Consider the following 23,530-nt stretch of genomic DNA (forward strand, 5'->3'; position numbering starts at 1 on the left):
ATTTCGGCCAAGGTGAAATGCTACATCTTGATTCTTAAATGGAAGGAGCCAAAACCAAGAATCAGTTTATATCCTTTAATCCTTGATGGCAAAACCAAGACCATTCTCACAGAGTTGGTACACCAGAAGTTTCCTGAGATTAATCATTCCCCCACTTCAGGTAGAAAGAATGTGGCTCACACTTTTTTGTTTTGTTTTGTTTGAGATAGAGTCTTGCTCTGTCACCCAGGCTGGAGTACAGTGGCATCATCATAACTCACTGCGGCCCTGAACTCCAGGGTTCAAGTCATCATTCTGTCTCAGTATCCCACGTAACTAGGACTACAGGCTATCTTTTTTTTATATATATATTATTTTTATTTTATTGTAGAGAGGGGATCTCACTGTGGTGCCCAAACTGGTCCTGAGCTCCTGGCCATAAGCAGACCTCCTGCCTTGGCATCCCAACGTGCTGGGGTTACAGGCATGAGCCACCACATCTGACCAATCTAGAAGCACTGCAGTGGTACCAATAGCTATTCTAGCAGCTGCAGAAGATTAACTGATACGCTATACCTTGTATCATGAGAATAAGAGCAACTGAAAAAATACATGATTACATAGAAATCATATATAAAAGTACAAAAAAAGGATACAATATTCTGTAAAAGGTGGTAAAATCATTGTAACCAATAATTAAGACAGGTGATTTAGTATTGAGAGAGTTTCAGCTTCCTTCCCTTGCTGAGCACATGATCTGCTTACCCTGGGCAATTACTAATGAGGGTGGTGCCCTGGGGAGCTTTTGGGCTTGCAGCACTGTATTTATTGGCATTTAAAGCCCCACCTACTTGGTGGTGAACAAATGGCTGCTTAGGGATTTGTGGGAAATAAAAAATTATGATAGTAATTAGAAGCACAATAAGAATATGTTGCACCTTTTCTTCCACATGGGCAAGGTCTCTCGGAAAAAAAAAAAAACACCTCAAAAGATGAATCATGCAAGATCATGAACTTGGAAAGAGAAAGGAGGAGAAACATATATGGCTATATAGAAAAAATATATTAATTCTGTGACCATATAATATCTTCCTCAACTTACCAACCATAAATCAAAAAGCACAAGTAGTATAAGGCCAGGTTCCATATTAAAGGCTGATAGTGTGATACATCTATTTCATATTAATTACTAAGAAGGCAACAGATGGTAATGGCCTTCTATTAACCTAGGGCAGATTTAAACTGGTGACCTATAATTGCAATTCTTCAGATCATATAAACTCCTTATGCTAATTACTGTATTTGGTCTTGTATCATTCTGCCCTGCTTGAGATAAAGAATAGGTTCAGGTTAAATGGATTAATATTCCTAACAAAATGGAAAGAAATATCTAAAGACAAGAGAAATATGCACTGTGAATCACAATGATTCATTTTTATCATTCATTATTTGACCTGCCACCCTCAAACATTATTTTCAAGATCAGCAGCTGGACAGTTTACATACTCACTGCTCTATATTCCCTTGTTTTATTAACAGTAACATTTAAAAAAACACTTGCAGGTAATAATAAAAACTACCAATAATATTCCTATTATATCAATGGCACTGAAACTTAACTCTAATGAAAACTGTTTCTTATTTTGATTGCCAAAGATTATACTATGGGTGATATTTGTGTCCAACTTAATCAATTAATGCATTTGACTTTGATATTATTTTAATGACATATAATGATAACAATTTGAGAAGCTCATATTTTCCCTATTCTATTACTTTCCCCCTCCTCATAATTGGAGGTGTCATCTCAATTCTTGCCTTCTATTTATTTTCCTCTATATTTACTTCCTTGTAGAGTTTATTCTCACTTTTCAGTAAACAGGAGACACATTTATTGAGACTTTTCTATGTGCTGGGCACTGTTCTAAAGGTTTCCCTTGTATTTTCTTATTTAATGATGACAAAAAGAGGTGGATACTGTCATTATTCCTGTTATAAGTAAAGACACTGCAAGGTTAAATAAATATTAAGGCAAGATTTGAACCCAGGCAGTTTTAATAGTTGTGCTATATCCAGTGTCATTCACAGCATGTTCAGTGCCTTTAAGTCATCACTGAATAGAAAATTCATCTTCTTTCCTTACTAACTAGATCTTCTTGATATTTTTCCAACTTTTCCTTCATTTAATTAGCATGTATAATAATGTACCATGAGTTAAATACTGGGGGTTCAAAAAATGGTTGAAATACTCCCTAAGATTAAGAAGCTAACATTTTAAGCAGGGAGACAAAAATATAAATAACCATAAAGCATTTTTTTTTATTTCAGCATATTACAGGGGTACAAATGTTTAGGTTACATATATTGCCTTTGCCCCACCCGAGTCAGAGCTTCAAGCGTGTCCATCCCCCAGACGGTGCGCATTGTTGTAAACGCTGTCATAAAGGTATATGACCAGTGTAGTAGAATGCTGAAGTGGAATTAGTTTAGCCACACTTTTGGTTGAGGTCCCAAGGAAATAGGTGGCAACTACTCCACCTCACTCCACAAGGGAGGTGATAGACCATAAGGACCTAGCAAAAAAGGTGGCAAAATGGCTTACTCACTCACTCGCATTGAGGGTGTACAAGCATGAAGTTGAAGTGGGAAGGAATCAGACAGCAGAAAGATGTTTTATTTTGAAAGATTTCGGTGACCTGTGAGTCCCACCTATGCTCATGTGAACAGGGAGGGTCCCTCTCAAGCCCAGTGCACAGGACTTCAAGGACACCACTTGGAGGGCACGCTGTGTGCCCTGGGGTGTGGATCAGTGCCTGGAGCTGCTTGGCAGGTGACAGAGTAAAAAGTGGGCTGCACTAGAAGTAATGCCTCTCCTCCTGATGATGGATTCCAGGTAAGTGTTTACTACAGACTAGGCTTCGGCCCCTGCACACAGACGCAGTCCAGTCTAGGCTAACATCTTGCCCCAAAGGGCTCCACGGAGGGACAAGGTGCCCTCAGCACAAAGATGTTGTATTTATTAGTCAGAGGTTCAATGCTAAGAGAGGAAGCATGCATGACTTGTTTGAGAGATGCTTTGGGGAACTGCAGGTGAGACAGTCCCAGCTTTAATGAATGGAAGGATTTCCAAATAACCTATCAGTAGATTTAAAAGAGAGCCAGCTTTGATCACTTGCCAAGCCCAGGAATCAATAATACCAGCTCACAATCATACTTGCCTCTTTCTTCTTCTTTTTCCTCCAGACCAAGCCCTGGAGGATTCAGAGGCTGAAACTAGTTGGGAGAGGTGGAAAGGGAGAAGGAGCTGATTGCTATCTACATTTCTACTACAACAGACCTAGGCTGAAAGAGAGAAGTTGTAGGTGAAACTTAAGAGTTTTTGCATTATTAGCTGATCATATCTGAAACTGAACTGAGATATTTGGGAGACTAAAGTGACTTGAATGACTTTTTTGGCAGAGCAGGGATAAAAGGACTGTCAGAGAAAATTAGAATGGTTACTGGAAAAAGAATGGCGTTGTTTGCTGTAGCCAGTCTCCACTCCAACTCCTGTTTGTTTAACATGATGGTTGCACTAGCACAGAGAGGAGGAAGACATAAGCTATGCAAAGAATCCCAGAGACAATGGCATTTGAACTGGGCCTCTATGGATGGAGAATTACTAGAAAGAGAAAAATAAAGATGGAAAACCAAACCTAAAGGGATTAAAGTATGAAATTCTGAGTTCTATTTGTGATGCTGGAGCACAATGGGTAGGAGATGAGGAAGAAAAGTGAGGCTGGGCCAAGACTGGAAAGAGCCTTGAATAACAAGACAGAGATTTCGGCTTGTATCCTTGAGGCCTACATAGGAAGCCATCAGAGGTGTTGAGTATGGAGGTAGCATGATATAATTTCTGTTAAGAAGTGATGCTGGAGTTTTTGTCAGCAGCATCTCTTTGGATGACCCCCGGCTCTAACACCCTTGTCAGGTAGTTGGCTACATTAGACTGTTGGCTTCTCTTTCTTTATAGTTCCATGTCCCGTACTCTACTTCACCTCCTATATGGGTTACTGAAAATGCCTCCTGCACTCATAAGGGAAATATTTTAATACTTCTACCTCCTTAAGTTCACTTTAGTTCATTAGTCAGTACCTAAGATGTACCAGTAACTAGAATTTTGAAAACAAAATCAGCTATTACAATGTGGAAGAGAGGGGAGCAGAGAGTGCATGGGCTAAACTTCCTAAATTCTTTTTTAAAATGTTTTTACAAAAGCTTTATTGAAGCTATATTGTTTAATATACTATTCAATTCACCCTTTTAAAGGATACATTTCAAGGGATTTTAGCTACGTTTACAGAGTTGTGCAGCTATCACTCTATAAATATATCACCACTCTCTAATTTTAGGACTTTTTTTCACCAAGATCACAATTTTATTAATATATTTTAAACTTCCTAAATTCTAATGTACAAAAATCAGTCACTTGGAAGGAACATGTACACATGGAACAAAGCTGGAGCAAGACCAAGAAATATGAGAAAAACAAAATCTTTTAACTTACAGCCAGAGTGATGGGGGAAAAATGGGTAGATAATTGAACAGGTGGATGTTGGGAAGAAAAACAAGAAAATCAGGAAGCACTGTCAGTTTATGTTTAATACTTGTAAGAACAAATCTATGTGGGAACTGAGAGCAAGTTCTGTAATCATATTTCTATATTTTAATCTTGATCGTGCCACCGGTGAGAGATGTATTTTGGATTGGAAAAGGTATTCAACATCTCTGTTCCACTTTCCACATATGGAAAATGGGGTTAAAATAGTACTATGGCATGGTCTTTACAGGTTTATAAGGATCAAGTTATATGAGACCACAGATACACCGTGTGTGTGTGTGTGTGTGTGTGTGTGTGTGTGTGTGTGTGTCTGTGTCTATCTGTAAACATATACCATGGTTTGAATGTTTGCCCCCAAACTCATGTTGTAATGGACATTGTAATGGTATTAAGAGGTGAAACTTTTAATAGGTGATAAGGTCATGAGGGCTCTGTCCTCATGAATAAATTAATGCCCTTGTCACATCAGTGGGTTAGTCATCTTAGGTGGGCTCCCGATAAAAGAATGAGCTCAATTCAATTTCCTCGCTCTGTCTCAGATGCTTACTTGCCCTTCCATGTTCTGCCATGGAATGACATGGCACAAAGGCCCTCATCAGATGTTGCAGACATGGCTTTGGACTTCCCAGACTCCAGAACCATGAGCCAAATAAACTCTTTGTCTTTATAAATAATCCAGTCTATGGTATTCTCTTACAGCAGCAGAAAACTGGCTAAGACAATACATATACCCATGTGTATGTATGTGTGTGTGTGTATGTGTGCCTGGAATAGTAAGTGCCCAATAAAAAGTAGCTTTTATTACTTGGCCAAAGATAACCCTATCTATGCTTGGAAATTTTTCCTTGAATAAATCTACTTTGTAATTAAGAACACTCTCTTGATTGCTGTTAGATTCACTCTTTGATTTAGTTAAGATGGAAATATCTTGGAAACTTTTAATGAATAGGCTGAACAAACTAATACAACCTTCAAAATCGAAGTACAAAATAAAGCAGTGTTTAAAACATGTCTTGTCAAGGATGTCCACTTTCACCACAGTTATTCAACATAGTACTGGAAGTTCTAGCTAGAGCAATCAGACAAGAGAAAGAAAGAAAGGGCCTCCAAATTGGAAAGGAAAAAGTCAAATTATCCTTGTTTATAGACAACATGATCTTATATCTAGAGAAACCTAAAGACTCCACAAAAAATAAAAAAAACTATTAGAACTGATAAACAAATTAGGTTGAGGAATCCAAAATCAACAGACAAAAATCAGTAGCATTTCTATATGCCAAGAAACAATCTGAAAAGAAACCAAGAAAGTAATCCAACTTACAATAGCTACAAATGAAATAAAATACCTAGGAATAAACTTAACTAAAGAAGTGAAAGACCTCTATAATGAAAGCTATAAAACACTGATGAAATAAATTGAAGAGGACACACAAAAAAAATGGTATTCCATGCTCATGGATTAGAAGAATCCATATTGTTAAAATATCCATACTACCTAAAGCAATCTACAGATTCAATGCAATGCCCATCAAAATACCAATGACATTCTTCACAGAAATAGAAAACATAATCCTAAAATTTATATGGAACCACAAAAGATCCAGAATAGCTAAAGCTAAAGCTGAGCAAAAAGAATAAAACTAGAAGAATCACATTACCTGACTTCAAATTATACTACAGAGCTGTAGCAACCAAAACAGCATAGTACTAGCATAAAAACAGATACATGGACCAGTGAAACAAAATAGAAAATCTAGAAATAAATTCACATATCTATAGTGAACTTATCTTTGACAAAGGTGCCAAGAACATATAGTGGGGAAAGGACAGTCCCTTCAATAAATGGTGCTAGCAAAACTGGATATCTATATACAAAAGAATGAAACTAGACCCTTATATCTCTTGCCAAATACAAAAATCAAATCAAAATAGATTAAAGACTTAAATCTAAGACCCAAAACTATGAAACTACTACAAGAAAACATTGGGAAAATCCTTCAGGACATTGGTTTGCACAAGGACTTTCTTGAGTAATAACCCCAAAGCACAGGCAACCAAAGCAAAATTGGATAAATAGGACCCCATCAAGCTAAAAAGCTCCTGCACAACAAAGGAAATAATCAACAAAGGGAAGAGACAACCCACAGAATGGGAGAAAATAATTGCAAACTACCCATCTGACAAGGGACTATAAATAGAATATATAAGGAGCTCCAACAACTCTATAGGAAAAAATTAAATAATCTGATTAAAAAATGGGCAAAGGATCCGAATAGACATTTCTCAAAAGAAAACATATAAATGGCCTACAGCTATATAAAAAATGCTAAACATCATTAATCATCAGAGAAATGTAAACGAAAACTAAAATGAGGAATCATCTCACCCCAGTTAAAATGGCTTTTATCAAAAAGATAGGCAACAACAAATGGTGGCAAGGATGTGGAGACAGGGGAACCCTTGTACACTGTTGGTGGGAATATAAATTAGTGCAACCACGATGGAGAGTGGTATGGAGGTTCTTCAAAAAACTAAAAATAGAAGTACCATTATGACCTAGCAATCCCACTGCTGGATATATATCCAAAGGGGAAATCAGTTTATCAGAAAAATATCTACACTCCCATGTTTATTGTAGCACTATTCACAATAGCCAAGATTTGGAATCAACCTAAGTGTCCACCAACAGATGAATGATGAAATAAAACTGTAGTACACACACACAATGGAATATTATATAGCCACAAAAGAATGAAATCCTGCCATTTGCAACAACATGGATAGAATTGGATAAGATCATGATAAGTGAAATAAGCCACACACAGAAAGATAAATCTCGAATGTTCTCACTCATATGTGGGAACTAAAATATTAAAACAATTGATCTCATGGAGACAGAGAATAGAATGACGGTTACCAAAGGCTAGGAAAGGTAGTGCGGAGGCAGGTAATGGGGTAAAAATATAATTAGATAGAATGAACACTATTTGATAAAACAAAATGACTATAATCAGCAATAAATTAAGATATACTTTAAAATAACTAAGAGTAGAATTAGAATGTCTCTAACACACAGAAATGATCAATGCCTGAGACGGTGGATACTCTAATTACCCTGATTTGATTAATTCACACTGTATGCCTGAATCAAAACATCATATATAGCTTATAAACATATAAAGCTATTATGAACCAATAATTACAAACTTTAAAAATCTAAAAATAAAATAAAATAGAAAAAATAAATTACCATTTTTTTTGTGGCTGAGTTGTACTCCAATGGAAAAAAAATAGAAAAAGTAAATAAGACCTGTCTTATGACCAATAGGAACACTGAGACATGCTTTCTAATTGATTGTATTCAGTTTTCACCTCAGAGGCCACCAAGAAAAGGAGCAATATTTGAAAAATTGCATGAAGTTGCATACAGTTTAATTAAACATTATTTCTAGAACTCCAAATCACTTCACAAAAGCAATTCTTTCATTCTCAGATGTTTAAGCCAAAAATCAAAAAGGTATTCATGCAAATGAGTCAAAATGGCAAAATCTTAGATTTTATTATTACATTTATTTGAAGTTTAGAAAAGGTCCAAAATATTTCTACCCAACAGCCAAGTCAAAGATAATGATATAACTCATTACTGCAATGATTTTTTTTCTTAGCAGATGTAGGTCACTTGGCAAGTCTCAAATGTGTGATTGGTAAGCTCATGAGTAGGGCAAGGGACCATAAAGCAAAAGCATACTGCACACAAATTTCTAATCTAATGAAAATTACTACCAACGCAAACCATACTCCATGCATTTTTGTCATGGGTGGTACCAAAGTACATGCATTAAGAAACCAAATAGCTAATTATAGTATAATGGCTCGTAAAATAAGGCAGAAAAAGTATGTTTACGCAGTAAAGGGTACCGAGATCAAATGATAACATCATCATGGGAAAAGAATGGGAATCCCAGGCCCTGAGTCTCCTGAGTTAATGCATCTGCTTGCCAGTATTGAACAATGACAGCAGAAATCCCTTTTTAAATCAAGTGTTATGGGATATGACATAAGCCATTCTGACAAACATCGTTTTCTATGTTCATACGAACATGGACTCTCTTTAAAGGGGCCATGGCTCGAGACTCTTTCTCAGAATAAATTTCCATAAGATTTACTGCTTATACTGAGCAAAGATGATGCCTATTCCTAATGCCCGTCAATTGGTATAATTTCAACTTGAAGTGAAATGACTAGGGTTTGATTTGTTAAGCAAGAAGTTATTTGTGTGAGGAGAGTTCCTGTGTTGAGGGTTTGCCAAATAATTTGCAATCATTTTTCTGGTACTCAAATTATTAAAAGGAGGTGAGCATTTTGGATTTTGATATTCTACTTGATACTCTTACTGTGATCTTCTCCCCATCCAACCCAGGATGTTTTTCACATTTAAAAAAGTTCTTCAAGCTGTCTTTGTATTTTATTTATGTATATTGGAAACTTGAGAGGGTCTGGCTGAGGGCCTAATAGCATTTTTCATATTGCCTAAGTGCAATTTCTTATTCCATGCACTCCCTGGGTAGGCAAGCCCATAATTTCAGTTACCATTCATAAGGTTGATAATTGCCAAATTTGGCCCTTCCTCTGAGCTTCTGATCCATACATCTAACTTCCCACCAAACAGTCCCTGCTTGTCACCAAGATCGTCAAGGTTGATGTGTCCAAAGTGAATTCACCAACTTCCTGTATGCACACTCCTCCTCCTAGGTTTTCTTTTTCAATGAATGGCAACTGTCCACCCAGCTGACCAAACCTTCATCTTCTCAATTAGTACTCAACCTTCTCCATTTCCTCTCCTAAACATCTCTAAGTATATACACATTTTCCCATTCTTTCTCCCCTAATTCTGGCCAACATGATCTCCCTTGAACTCCTGTGACTGGCCTCCTATTTGGTCTCTCTGCATGTACTCTTTCTTCCTTCCATTTGGTCCTCTATCCTCAAAGGGATATTTCAAAAATAAAATGTGATTGGCTCTTATTTAAAGCACTTCAGTGACTTTCTATCACCTTGCAGGATAAAGTTTGAACAGCAGCTTGCAAGACCTTGGATGCCTCGTCACTGGCCATCTCTTCAGACTTCTCTATTACAAGTCACAACTTAAAACGTATTGGACAGCTATTCTGAACTGTGTCCAAGACTTTTGCTTTGTGCTCTCACCTCCTGGCCTGTCTTAGTTTGCATTGCTGTAATGGAATATCATAGACTGGGTGGCTTAAACAGCAAACATTTATTTCTTGTAGTTCTGAAGGCTGGGAAGACCAAGACTAAAGCGCTGGAAGATTCAGCATCTGGTAAGGGCCCACTTACTCATTCTTAATGTGCTCTCTGGGGTCTCTTTTATAAAGGCACTAATCCCATTCAGGAGGACACCACCCTTACCAATTCATTACCTCCCAAGGAGCCCACCTCCTGATACCATTTTATTGGGTTTAGTGTTTCAACATATTGATTTGGGGTGGGAGAACACCAACATTCAGCCCATAAAACAGCCTTAATGTATGTGATTTCTAACTGTAGAAACACTATTCTTCCTACCTGGTCAACTCCAAATCACCCTTCAGTCTCTACCTGGTTTCCCTGTTCTCCTGGGTTGCCTTCCTGACCCCCCAATTCTGTATTGGTGCTGTTTATCAAACATGCTCAGCACTCTAAGCTTTCCCAGCAAATCATAAGGATTAAACTGTTTTGTATTTGCATGTTGACATGTCTAACTGCCCCCACTATACTGACATCCACATGATACAGAGAAACATATCTACCTTTCTGCAGCCATAGTCTCTGGGTGCAGCCCAGCACATGGCACAGTGGGTCTTCAAAAACACTTGTGAAATGAATTAATCAATGAATGTTTTTATACTAATGATTTCCATCCGGAAAAGGTAGGGTAACGTAAATAAGAATATTACCCATTCCCTTAATGGTGGTTTTTGATAAAATAGTTACTTTTATGTAATTTAGTTTATTAAGCTTTAGGTTTTAGAAGGGAGAAGGAACAAAAGAGAGAGTTCAAACCTTCACTGTAGCTCCTGGGAAGAAAAGCCAGTTGCCCGTGTCCACTGGGTCAAGACTGTCCTCTAAAATGACTTGTCTGTGAGCGGAATTGATGACCAGGATGTTATCTAAGGCCCAGCAGGCTTCATACACTTCGCCTACACGAAGATTCTCCTGCTTCCACCGAAACTGGACGTTCTCCCCTTTGGCGTCTTCAGGAAGGTAGAGGATGTGGATGATGGTGCTGATGTTGGAAGGGGCCCTGGAACACATGGTGACACGGGGAGGTCAACAATGCCAATTTTTTCTTTCTTGTAGATGCATTTTGTTTTCTTAAGCCTGTAGTTTCATGAACTAAAAAAAATGTTATGCTTATTATAGTTTAAATATTCACAATCCCGTAGCCCTTAAGTCTTTTAATATCTGCTGATCATTAAGGTTTTCATACTGAATGATGACAGTTTAAATGCCGAACACCTTCAAGAGGTTTATGTGTAACACAAGGCAGGGACTAAGTACATTCAAGTAAGCCAGTAAAGGAAAAATCGAAGAGAAAATGGCACACACTGCCATGGCTTGTACAAAATATCAAAGTTTATCCAGCTCAGTTTTTTGGACATGGTAGACATGCAATCTAAAACAGTTCAGTTTACTTGATAATAAGGGAAAAAAGAGGCAAACTATAAAATTGTGATTTTGATTCTTACTTTGAAGTTATGCACCCATTGGAGGCTACTGTGTGCAGTATGTTTAATAATCAGCCTTTATGGAATAATTATTTTATTTCTAGTAACCAGATGTGTTTTTCATATGTTCAGTCTATACGAAATAAGAGATTTGCCATGAGAATGAAATGTTCTCATTTATAATTCTTTATAATTTCATGCAGATCAATCTTTAAAAACATGATAGAATTTGACATGATTTTTACATTACATCTGTTAGAATCTAGGCCCTTCCGCTATATAATAAAATATTTTTATTAAACATTTCCTTCTACCAAAGCAGAAACCTGCTATAGTAAAAATGATTGCCTTTGCCAAGATTAAAAGTGGTACTAAAATGCAAACTAGTAGTACCCTAGGCTTGCTATAAATCAGTTTTGAAAGGACTAGAGAAAAGCCATATTTTTTACTCACCAATGAAGCACATATATATCCGTAAAATTGTCAGTATAGGTTATAGATGGTGTACCTTACCTTTGAGGGTAATCAATTCTCTTTTCTTTTAGAATATTTCATAATGACTATGCTTTTAGTTTCAAAAGGAATTTAAATTGATGAAAAGAACACATTTTGGTTTTAGGTAGTGATTGGAAACACTTTCGCTCTAGTCATCAATGATAAGAGAAATTTGGATTAATGAGTATGATGGTTTGGTACAGGGTCTAAAATTGAAAGCCCCATTTAGTGAAAAAAATAAATGGAATCAACTGAACATGATCTTTATATGTTATAATTAAATGTGTAGTTTCATTATTTATATCAAAAGCATGTAGCAGTTTTCTAGCAAGAAATATGTACCATGATTTACTTAAACTATGACATATAGCATACTAGAAAGAGAAAACAATGGAGATGTGGTTACCGAATATTCCCCCAATATTTATGCTGTATTAAAGTCATTTATATAAATATTTAATGTTAATGCATTCTCATAACTATTGGAAATTAGAAAGAATAGTAAACTGTTCTGTTATAAAATTGGCACAGCATGTCAGAACTCAGTTAGACTAGTGAGCTTAGGTTTGTGAAGTTTTTATTTCTTTCTTTTTTTTTTAAATACGATTATTGTAGAAACTTTGCACAAATTGGTTTAGTATTATACAGAGCCTAATATTTATCCTGCTATCCTAAATAAATCAATCACAGCTCTTTTTTTTTTTTTTTTTTTGAGAAAGAGTCTTGCTTTGTTGCCCAGGCTAGAGTGAGTTACATGGCGTCAGTCTAGCTCACAGCAACCTAAATCTCCTGGGCTCAAGCAATCCTACTGCCTCAGTGTCCCAGATAGCTGGGACTACAGGCATGCGCCACCATGACGGGCTAATTTTTTCAATATATATTAATTAGCCAATTAATTTCTTTCTATTTATAATAGAGACGGGGTCTCGCTCTTGCTCAGGCTGGTTTCGAACTCCTGACCTTGAGCAATCCGCCCACCTCAGCCTCCCAGAGTGCTAGGATTACAGGCGTGAGCCACCACGCCCACGCCCTACAGCTCTTTTAATATAGAAATATAATAAGGAAAACAGATTAGAGAAGAAAGAAAACTGCAACAAAACTGACAGAAAACATTCTACTTAAGTTATGCTAATTTAAGAACTAACCCAATCATAATAATCACTTGACAAAAGTTCAAGGTATTTTTTCCTTTAAATATCTTATACTTGAAACTCAGCATCCAATTTGAATTTTCTTTTATAATTTAAACTCTGCAGAAGTGATAAACAGGATTTGAGTTTTGGTAATTTAACCAAATATTTTTAACATGAGTGAGTTTCTTCTTCCTCAAGCATAATACCTCATTTTCTTGTTGAGGGATTTTTTTTTTAATAAAGAAAATATATGATTAAAAGTCGTATCACAATTATGATAATAGAATTTTAGAACTGGCCTTAAGGAAGTTAGAGGAGAAGTGATAAAACTAGAGAGTAGATGTCAAAGACCCAGTAGCTTTTAACTCAGTATCATCACAGACTGAAAGGGATTTAGCTGGTCATCGGATCTATTCCCAGGCCTATAAACCAGGCTAGAGTCAGGTCATCTAGAGCAAGGTGTGGCAATGCTACTTTGTGAAAGACGCTATCATAAAGGTTATGAACCCAATGTGCTTTTACTAAATTAGTTTGTTATAAGTACCACTGACAATGGGAAGTTCTGAACAGAAAATGACACTTGTAACAGTATCTTCTTTAAGTAGGTAGGTCATAATATGTGTATGCTTATAATTCAACGTAGTTAACAACCAGAGTGCTTTTAACCATACAGGAAAAGTCAGTGGTAGAATGAAGGCAAATGGGGAAGTAGAAATCCAACCCCATCAGAACTTATGAAAATAACCTTAAATTACAACAAACCTAATTTTCTCAAGCTGAATCCAGTCTGCAGAATTATTCTTGGCATATGACACGATGATGCTGGGGTCTGAGTAACTGAAGCGACACGAACCTGACCCTGTAAATGACGATAACAATAAATGTCAAAGTTAAAAAGCAGATAATAATATATATATTATCTTTTCTGATAAATATTTTAGATAACTTTAAACTATTTAGGGTATTTATCTGGTCATTTTCCCATTCTTCTAACTATGCTGAAATTTCCTGTGATCTGTTCTAACAAATATCATTTGATAAATAATCTCAGGAATCAGAAAAAAAGTTTACAAAAGGTAAACTGCATATTTCTTTGGACATACATTTAATTTACAACTACTAAATTAAACTAAATTAACAGTTCTATGTACAAAACACCTAGGTATTATAAAATGACTAATAATGCCATTATGGTTCTTGCAAGTTAATATCAATTATTAGTGATTACATTAAATGGTACATAAGTCATTGAGGAATAAAAACACCATTTTTTTTCTGTGTATGTATTACCTAAATGATGCAACAGTATATGAGGAACTAAAATATTGTAAAGAAAATTCAAGTGCTAAATGAATGATAACTATTATTGATGTGATAGATATTACTCTACCACAGCCCAACATTAGAGTTTAAAATAGATATTATGCCCCATGGTGAATATTTGTGATTATTTCTAGTTATTATTTTTAATATTAAAAATATAAACACCAAAGAAAGTTTAAAATTGATATGACTTTGTTTCTGTATGTTCAGTGAAATCATATAATAAAGCATAGTATGACTATAATTTCAAAGATCTTAGAATACCCAAAACATCTACAAAACACTTGCCAGAAGTTTACTGTAACTGATGTAGCAGTATTTTTTATACTACATTAAAAGCAAATGAACCAAAAGGAAAAGGAATCATGCAATTTATGTTTCACTTCCACCCATCTGCTAGACGAGCCCCCGTTTCAGCAAATGGCATCTGTTGACGGTTTTACATTTGTAGTGCTCCGGGGTTCCAAGCTTTAATCAGACTCATTTATTTCTGTGGTGTTTAGTACAAAACCAGTTAGTTTGCAATTGCCAAAGTTGGCAATGTACTAAAAGGCCAAACAGCAGTTTTCCTAGATTTATTCTCACAGCCAAAACGTAGGTGAAAAAGCATGAAAGAAAGAAGCATTCAAAGGAAAGCTACCCAGCACCCCTGATTGCAAATGGAAACCCACCTTATGCATTTAATCATTGCTAAATTCTACCTTTCAGGAGCAGCTGCTTAAAATAAATATCACACTGTGCAGCTGGAAACGAAGACAGGCAGGATTATATGGGACAAACTTCAACACAAACAAGAATGAGGTCTGGCAAAGAATCTGTTATTTCGAGGGAAAGTTGAAATTAGCCTAAAGAATTTAAATGTTATTTATGTGCTTCCTTTATGTCTTATACAACCTAAGTACTTAAAAGCAAATGAAGAAGGAAAGGGTAGAACAAATGATAACCAAAAATGTTCCTTATAGAATGCAATTTCTTGCAAATTGTTTATGAGATGAGAGAAGGAAAAGTGATACACAGCAAAATAAAAATGTGTCCAAATATGGCCTTGATGACAAATATAACTCCTGTCTATTTTCTTATGCCACCATCTCAATGTTATGAGATTAAACTTTTTATGCACCTATAAAATAAAAAGGCACTTGGCAGCTGACTCACTGTTCCTCAGCTGCCCAGCCATTAAGTTTCCCCACATCTAAAATATTAGTATTTTTTTTAAATCCATCTCCTCCTCACCATTGCTAAGGGACCCTCATCAGCTCTTGTTGGGTTTCTGCAATGGTGACTCATTGGTCCCCCCTGGGTGAGGACAGCCTCACTGTCCTCACCCAGCTACATTATTGTCAGTGCTCTTTCTACAAGTGAATTGAATTGTGTTATCTCCCTGCTTAGGATCCTTCAACAATTCCTCAGTCTCTTCCGGAAAAAGCTGCACCTCCACCCTCAGTGCGGGAAAGGTGCAGTTCCTAGAGATCAAGTGTGTACCCTGAGAAACAACTAGGCAAGACACTGTGTCAGAGTTATCACATCCCTCAAGGCACCTCTTACAGAATCAGGAGTAAGCAGGCATCACCTGTAACAGGCATCTCTTCATCTCCCCTCTTAAACTAAAAATAATTCCCAAAGCCAAAATGTAAAACCAGAAAGGCAATCCCAAATGTCAAATGCAAAATATCTTCTCATTTGCCCATCCATTTTCCATACTTCAGATCACTTCCAATGTAATCCTTCACTCTAAAGTAGCAATTTTGCAAAGATTTAGAGTTGAAGAAGATAATTGAGAACCATGCTTATCAAAGTGTGATCCGAGAGACCAGTTTAAGTCTAGAAATTCAAGCACTTTCTTTGGTTCTTACAGGCAAATGAGGAAAGTCTATATATTTCCATTTTCACCTACAATAAGGGTATGGAGTGATTGAGGGTTTCTATAGTTTTGGAGTCATAAACAAAATTAGTGAACTTCTAGAATTTACTGAGACCTCACATCATATAAGAAATTTGGCTCCCATGTAGTGCTGTATACAGATTACTGCCATGCCCACAGGTGAAGGATACCTTATCAGTATTGTTTCCAGTTGGTCTTGGTTGTCAATTCTTGATTTTAAATTGACAAATAAATTGGTAAGTGATAAAGATAAATCTCCACTCATTTATAGCAACTGTCACTTACAGTATAGGGTGCCCCAAAAGTCACGTACATAGGGAAAATGGGAAATTGTAGCTAAATGTATCTTTACTTACCTACAATTTCCCATTTTCCCTATGTTTGGTGACTTTTGGGACACCCTGTAGTATTAGTTGTTTAGTCAACCCCATAGTACCTAATGATGGGTATTTTTATCTATAACATTTCTGGCCCATTATTGTCTTATAGTTTGCCCTATGGTTTAGGACATATATGCATTGCAATATAAATATTAGCCATTTCTACTCCTATGCTTTAGCTACATAATGCCCTGAAATTACCTTGCAACAAAACATTTCATTTTTCACTGATGAGGTCCTGATTTTGTGCTACTGGTTTTGTACCTATGAATTTGTGCTATTTTAATAACTTGCTTTGCAAGTATAAAAACACTAGGTTATTTTAAAATTTCTCAGTATTTTAATGTAAAATCCTATGTGTAAGTTCATTCTTATTAGGTTAACAATGCAATGCATATAATTCAGAAAAACAGAAACAGGCAGATTATAATGCCCTCATCCATTCACCCACAAATCTACATGTATCGTGTTCTCCATCCACCTGTGCCAGTGTTTTCTGCCCTCCTCCTGTTATAGTGGAGTGTTTCTGTTTTAATCAAAGGTTAACCTCTTTGTTTGGTTGAGATTCCATCTTCCCTCGCTTCTTAAGATTTCTCCTCTTTTTCTCCTGCCTCATCAATTTCTCTTAATGAATTTCCTGCACAACTCCTATCATCATACGAACATGATACAACTATACAAAGCATCTCCCATCTTAAAAAAAGTTTGATGTCACACCCCCACCTTTTGCTCCCTTCCTTTCTATTTTTGCTCCTCTTTACAAAAGGCCTGGTTGTCCAGTGATTGCCTCTACTTCCTCCTGTCCTAGTTTCTTTCCCCTATTCTATTCAGGCTCCCACTCTCAAGCAGTCCATCAAAACTGCTCTTGGCTAGTCCCCAGGCCGCTGGGGAGTCCATGTTGCCAAATTGATAGGTCACTTTCCCAAATTTGGGTTACTTGACCTCTCAGCAGGAGTTGTCCCAGCCAATCTGGTATTTTTAAGATGTTTTCTTCTCTAGACTTCTATCACCTTGTTGGTTTTTCTTCTGCTTCACTGGCCACTGCTTGTCAGTCTCCTCTGTTGCCCTTTTCCTCTTGATGTCATATTGTTTTTTTAATTAATTTAATTTTAATTGACACATAATCACATAGATTTATGGAGTACAAGGAGATGTGATGATATATGTATGTGCTGTGGCATGATTAAATCAGGCTAATTAACATAATTCATCACCTCACATACTTTTTTCTTTATGGTTAAGACATTTAAAATCTGTTCTTTTGCAATTTTGAGATATACAATTCATTATTATTAACTACAGTCACCATGCTGTGCAATAGATCACTAGAACTTATTCCTCCTAAGTGTAACTTTGTACCCTTTAACCAACACCAACATCTCCCCCTTTCCCATCCATTGTTCCCCAGCCCCAGCCTCTGGTAACCACCATTCTACTCTCTTGGACTCAAATTGTTCTAATACCATTCTCCTTTCTTATATACATTGCCCCCTTTGGTGATCTTACCCACTTTCCAGGCTTTAAATAACATCTATGATGGATAATACTCAGGTTTATATCTCTTATGAGATTCACACTTAACAGATCCAACTGCTACTGATCATATCTAATAAACAACCCAATCTTAATAAGTCAAAATTAGAAGTACTGGTTTTCCACCAAGCAAATATTCTGTTGTGTCTTTTCATTTCAAATGATACCACCCCAGGTGCAAATAAACAAATAAAAAACCCTAAGATGTCTTCATGTTTAGGAAGAAATCTAATAAAATTGTAACTGTATAGAAAAACTTGTCTGATTTGTAATGTTATGGATTAATGAGAAAATCTTTGATGGTATATGCATCTTATAATGTATTATATATCCTTCAACAGATCATATTTAATTTTTCTCCTATGAGAGAAGTCTATATGATAATGAATTCAATGCTTGTTAGCAATACTGATAATTCTATATAATTTTTTACTTTACTTTTTAGAGTGAAATGCCCTCTGATATAAGATATCTTCCAGAGAGGCAGTATGAACAGAGGTTAGGAGAGTGGACAGAGAAGACAGGATGCCAGGGTTGCAATCTGGGCTTTGAAACTTCTTAGCTGTGTGACTTTGGACACTTACTCTTTCTGTGTCCCAGTTTCCACAATTGTAAAATGTGGATAATAGTAGCAACTACTTCATAAAACTGTTGAGAAGATTAAGGATTTAACACACGAAAAGGGCCTAGAAAAATGTTCTTGGTGCATACTATTTAATAAATTTTAGCTATGATTCAATATTTTTAATTCCATTTCATAAATTCACTTATCCTAGAAAAAGGAAGAAATGCCTAACAGTATTTGTTCAGGGGCTCAATATTAAATTAAATTACTGCTTATCAAAGAACTTAATTACATCTTTTTCCCTATAGTTTCTTTTACTCTGGGCTATTGCCCTATGCATCAGTGGAAATGCTATAAATTCAATAAGAAAATGAACTCGGAGACCCAAATGAGTAACCCACCTATTTGGTAGCATCATTGGTAAATGTGGGGAAAGAGAAGAGTCTCCTTGTAAAAAAAGATGCTCTGAGAGTAGGATAGAAAGACAAATCAGGATAAGGAGACACCTTCCATAAGGTTTATACAATTGCTAGAGTGGAGTTAAAAATTCTTTTGTATAGTTTCTAGCATCCAAAGAAAACAGAAAATCTGACTAGTTAGAGTTTTAATAGCAACCATCAAGAAAAAAATTCTAGTAACGCAAGAGAACAACCACAGGTGTTATGAACAGGTAGGCACTACTGTATGCATTTCCACTTTGCAAGTAAGGAAACTGAGGTAAAGAGGTTAACAAATTTACTCCAGGCCACACCTACTGACAATGGGATTCACAATTGGGCAGATCAGAACCCATGCTTTTGACCACTTCCTTATAACTGATTCTGGTGTATGAAGCACCCTTTCTTCTTCTTTTGTTTCATCTTGTTCTTTTTTGATAGTGCTGCATTTTTGTATGGTCGGAAGACATTGGGAAAGGTTTCTGTGCTGCTCTACTTAGGCTCATGACTTAAGGCCATAATGACCTTGGTTCTTGATCAAGGGAGAAACACCTAAAGGACTGAACATCCTTTAAACACTCTGCTGGTCACCATCTCAGCTCTCTCAGATTTCATGATAGGAGAAGATCACGTACAACTGTACCAAGAAGAGATACCATGTTTACCTGGGCATCACTTTCTCTGCATGCTCCCTGCCCATTCCTGCCCCTTCTCTTCCCCTACAGACAGTCACCCAAACCCATGAAACCTCCTTTCACCCAGATTAATGTGATAACCTTCTATCTGGGCTCTCAGAACAAACACACAGGGGTTAACGTTCCAAAGAATTTATTAGTCATTGCTTTAAAAAAATCTATGGAGAGGCATTTTAAGAGATTTTAAAAAACAGTTGCATTCCAAAAAAGCAATATCCAGATATTTCCCAACTCAGGCAATTTTAATTATGTGAAAATCATTAACTGATATAATATTGCAATCATGATTAAATTTAAGATACCAGTCTAATCCACATTGGTATCCTAAATAACTAATTCCAAAATGGCTTGCAAATCTATTTTTTTAATCTGGCCTCCCACATAAGCAAAAAAAAAAAAATCTATTTCTAAAATAACCATTGTACCATAAAGAAATAATTAATATTTACAAGTATAAAACAGTATCCAGTACTTGTTATTTAAAAAAGAAGAAACAAAATAATGGCAAAGATTATTTCTACATGGTTGCTCCTTTTACTGGTAGGGAGACTCATCACTATAATTCTAACAAATATTTTAGTGCATACTTGGTCTGATCTGCAAGCTACTTTACTTAATCTAAAATTACAACTGAAATAGGTATCAACTTTTACCCCTGGTTCTGTTTAAATAGCACTGTCTCTAGTATAATTTAGAAAAATAGACAAGAACCTCTCCACTTTTGTCATAGGAAGCCAGGACAAGATGATGAAACAACCAATCAATCAATCAATGAGTCAACCAACTATTAAAAGTACCTTATGTCAGAGGTGCATGTGAACTGAAAAACCTAGTTACTTTCTTGTGATTCAGTCTTACTTTTCTTGACGTTGGTTGTCATTCAGACAAAATACAGGAAACAGACCCTCTGAACAGCCCTTGTCACTAAAGAAGTAAAACATCATTTAGTACTGACACTTGTGGCAACCCAAACATCAGTCTGTATGGCTCTTATGCCGGCTATTCCTTCCGCTGGGCTATTTTACACCATTCAGGCAGGCCTTGCCCTGGCCACCTTTAATAAAATGCCATTCTCTGACCCCTGATTTATTTTTTTCATTGCATTTATTATTCCCTGACATATTCATTTGTTTGATGCTTGCCTCCTCCCCCCAGAATGTCAGCTCCACCAGAGCAAAGATTTTGTTTCACAAATGCTGTATGTCCTAAGTGCCTTGAGAGCTGCTTCACATAGAAGAGGAGCTCAATGAATACTTGAATGAATGAATGCAATAAAGCCTTTCCTAGCCTTATTTAAACTCTACGAAGAGAGCCTTTTGGAAATACAATAATAGTATTATTGCTGTTATTACTGGCTTTTTTGTACCACCTCTTTTCAGCAGGATAGGGAGATGATAGGATTTGTAACTTCTGTTCAACAGCTTGGAGATTGGTGCTCTTCTAGAAAGAGCCAGAGGAACAGCATGTTCCTATCTCTCTGGCTGGCACCTGGGACTGTCTGGGTAACAACATCACATGGTTCTGCCAATGCTGCTTTTATGTTCCTCTGTTTAATATCTTTCCCTGGTGACAAAATAAGCTACAAGTATAAATGAAATATAATTGGTTAAATAAGAAATGGCAACTACTTTGGTATTTCTTGTGGGGGGTTGACTTAGCTAAAAAAAACCAGACAACATAGTAACCATGTTTCCAAACAAAGTATTAACACATTTCTGGTTAGCTCGTTTCATTCTTGTCACCCAGTTCTAGGACTTAGTGCCACAGTGGTAAGACATTTAAGAGATCATGCAGATGAACACACTTTATAAACAAGTTGCAGATAGGCAAGGTCCTTATAAACCAGGTCCAGATAGGCTTCATCACTTACCCAAGTTTATGAGCGGAATTCAATCAGCAGAGAAAGGACTATATGGCCTGACTCCCAACTCAGTACTCTTTTCCCTGTGCCTATTTCTACTTACAGTAAAAGTTGTTTATCAGTATGTATGAGTCATGAAGTCATGTACACATGCTGTAGAAAACTCTTAATGTAAAAAAAAAAAAAAAAAAAAAGCCATGGCTTAAAATACCTATATTGAATAAAAATATTATTTTGCATTAACGATCATTACTTATTGAAAATCAGAACACTAGCTGCAGCAGTATATGGAAATATACATGGTTCCTATACAGGACAAGGCAAAAGCAATAGAACATTAAATCAAGGGAAGGTAATAGGAGGTAAATGGAATTTGAAAGGGAAAGTTGAGGCAACCTGCAGGAGGATATGAAAGAAGTAGGGAAGTGACATAAGTTTATTATCAGAATGGAAACATATATGTATCAATGCAACATATGTAAATGTAATGCTCAATTCTGTCGTTGGTATAGACAGAAAAATGATTCATCCTGATGCTGATAAAGCTTAAAAGCTTCATGGACCTTACTTGGACATGCACTTCCAAGGCCCTGGGAGGACCTCTGGCAATACTTTCTCATGACCATGGTTTAAAACACTTGCAACTGGTTAAGATCTCGTCTCCATTTTTGCTGCACCCTCATCAAGTTCCCCCCATCTCAAGTGGTGCTGGGGTGGCCATGGCTGCTGCTTGGATTCAGCTAAGGAGAAGCTGAGTTGGAAATACAGTCATTGTGGGTTACTGTGATATGGTTATGCAGTTCACTTCTGTTTCATAGTTTAGTCATTCTCAACATAAAAAGAACTTCCGGGATCTCCTACCACCCACTGTGCTGACTCACTCAGCATCATGACTCAAGGACAATGATGGCACTGTTCAATGAGTGACGTCAATTCAAAGAGTAGTTAAGATTAGTCACTGCACAAAGAAAGTTAAGATGCCCTGAAATATAAATTAGACGTTTTTCCAATTTTATAATGATCCTAAAAATCTAAATGACATTATCAATAAGGAATTGTGAAGGTAAAATATGAAACATAAAAAACAAACTCTGGTCCACCAAGCTAGAGGCAGAATTATCTTTCTATTCTCTCTAGAAAATATTACAACATTGTTGTCATATGAAGAGGCATTTAAGAGTATACAGCCAAAAAAATGTAAGGAAAAAGTATTTTAGGGCATTTTAGGCAGTTAAAAATGTTGTATTTGTTGATTCTTGTGATGCTTGTGGTGTGGCAGCTTCTAAATATTTGTAATTTGTTGTGGTTTCTTTTCTCATTCTAAATAAATATTCACTTTTGTACCTAATTTTGAATGTATAACTTTTTAATTTTTTTCCTCAGATCTCAACCCTTGTGCAAATTGTATAAGCTTCAAAGGGGAACTCACAAAATCTGGACTCTGCACAGAGCATGTACTGCATATGTGCTCCTGGCATTTCACTAATGTCTTAAATCACATGTCCCAGAGCGCAGGAATCCAGGCTACAAAGTTCCACTGTGCTTTTAGCATGGCACAACCAAGCAATGAATGTATTTTAATCACAGGCCAACAATAAAGAAAGAGAATTTATGATTTTTGAAATTCTTTTCTTCTCTATTACTTAAGGCAGGATTAGCTCAATTAAAATAATCACATAAGAAAATGAATCGCATTGCAACTTGATTAGGATTGATGAAATGACTTTCGGGTAACTCTTTACACAAGAAACATGCCATTCATCTTTGGCTGTGTTGGAAATGAACCTGAATGAAGTTGATTTGACTCTCATGAACCTTGTGGGATCAAAAAAAAGCTGAAGAGGACCTGTAACTTCCAGGACTTGCTTACTGGAGTGCTTCTGTGCCATACAGAAGCTCCCATACCGGCTGGGAGAATCCTA

At 36.4% G+C, this 23,530-nt stretch overlaps 1 protein-coding gene and 1 long non-coding RNA gene across 4 annotated transcripts in view; one reads left to right on the forward strand and one right to left on the reverse strand.

Moving 5' to 3' along the window:
* RELN (reelin) overlaps positions 1-23,530 on the reverse strand; it is a 457,647-nt gene that overhangs the window by 189,828 nt on the left and 244,289 nt on the right. For all 3 annotated transcript variants that reach the window (XM_012747047.2, XM_012747038.2, XM_076006499.1), the window contains exons 9-10: positions 13,695-13,791; positions 10,640-10,880 (exon numbers count right to left, since the gene is read on the reverse strand). In XM_012747047.2, coding sequence (XP_012602501.2) covers positions 10,640-10,880; positions 13,695-13,791 — 338 coding nt within the window. The remainder of the gene's footprint in view (positions 1-10,639; positions 10,881-13,694; positions 13,792-23,530) is intronic.
* On the forward strand, positions 2,783-23,079 carry LOC105861524 (uncharacterized). Its single transcript, XR_001149583.3, has 3 exons — positions 2,783-2,872; positions 9,868-9,918; positions 22,992-23,079. It is a non-coding gene; the product is annotated as an uncharacterized LOC105861524 (long non-coding RNA).

This window comes from Microcebus murinus, chromosome 9 (assembly GCF_040939455.1).
Source record: "Microcebus murinus isolate Inina chromosome 9, M.murinus_Inina_mat1.0, whole genome shotgun sequence".
NCBI lineage: Eukaryota > Metazoa > Chordata > Mammalia > Primates > Cheirogaleidae > Microcebus > Microcebus murinus.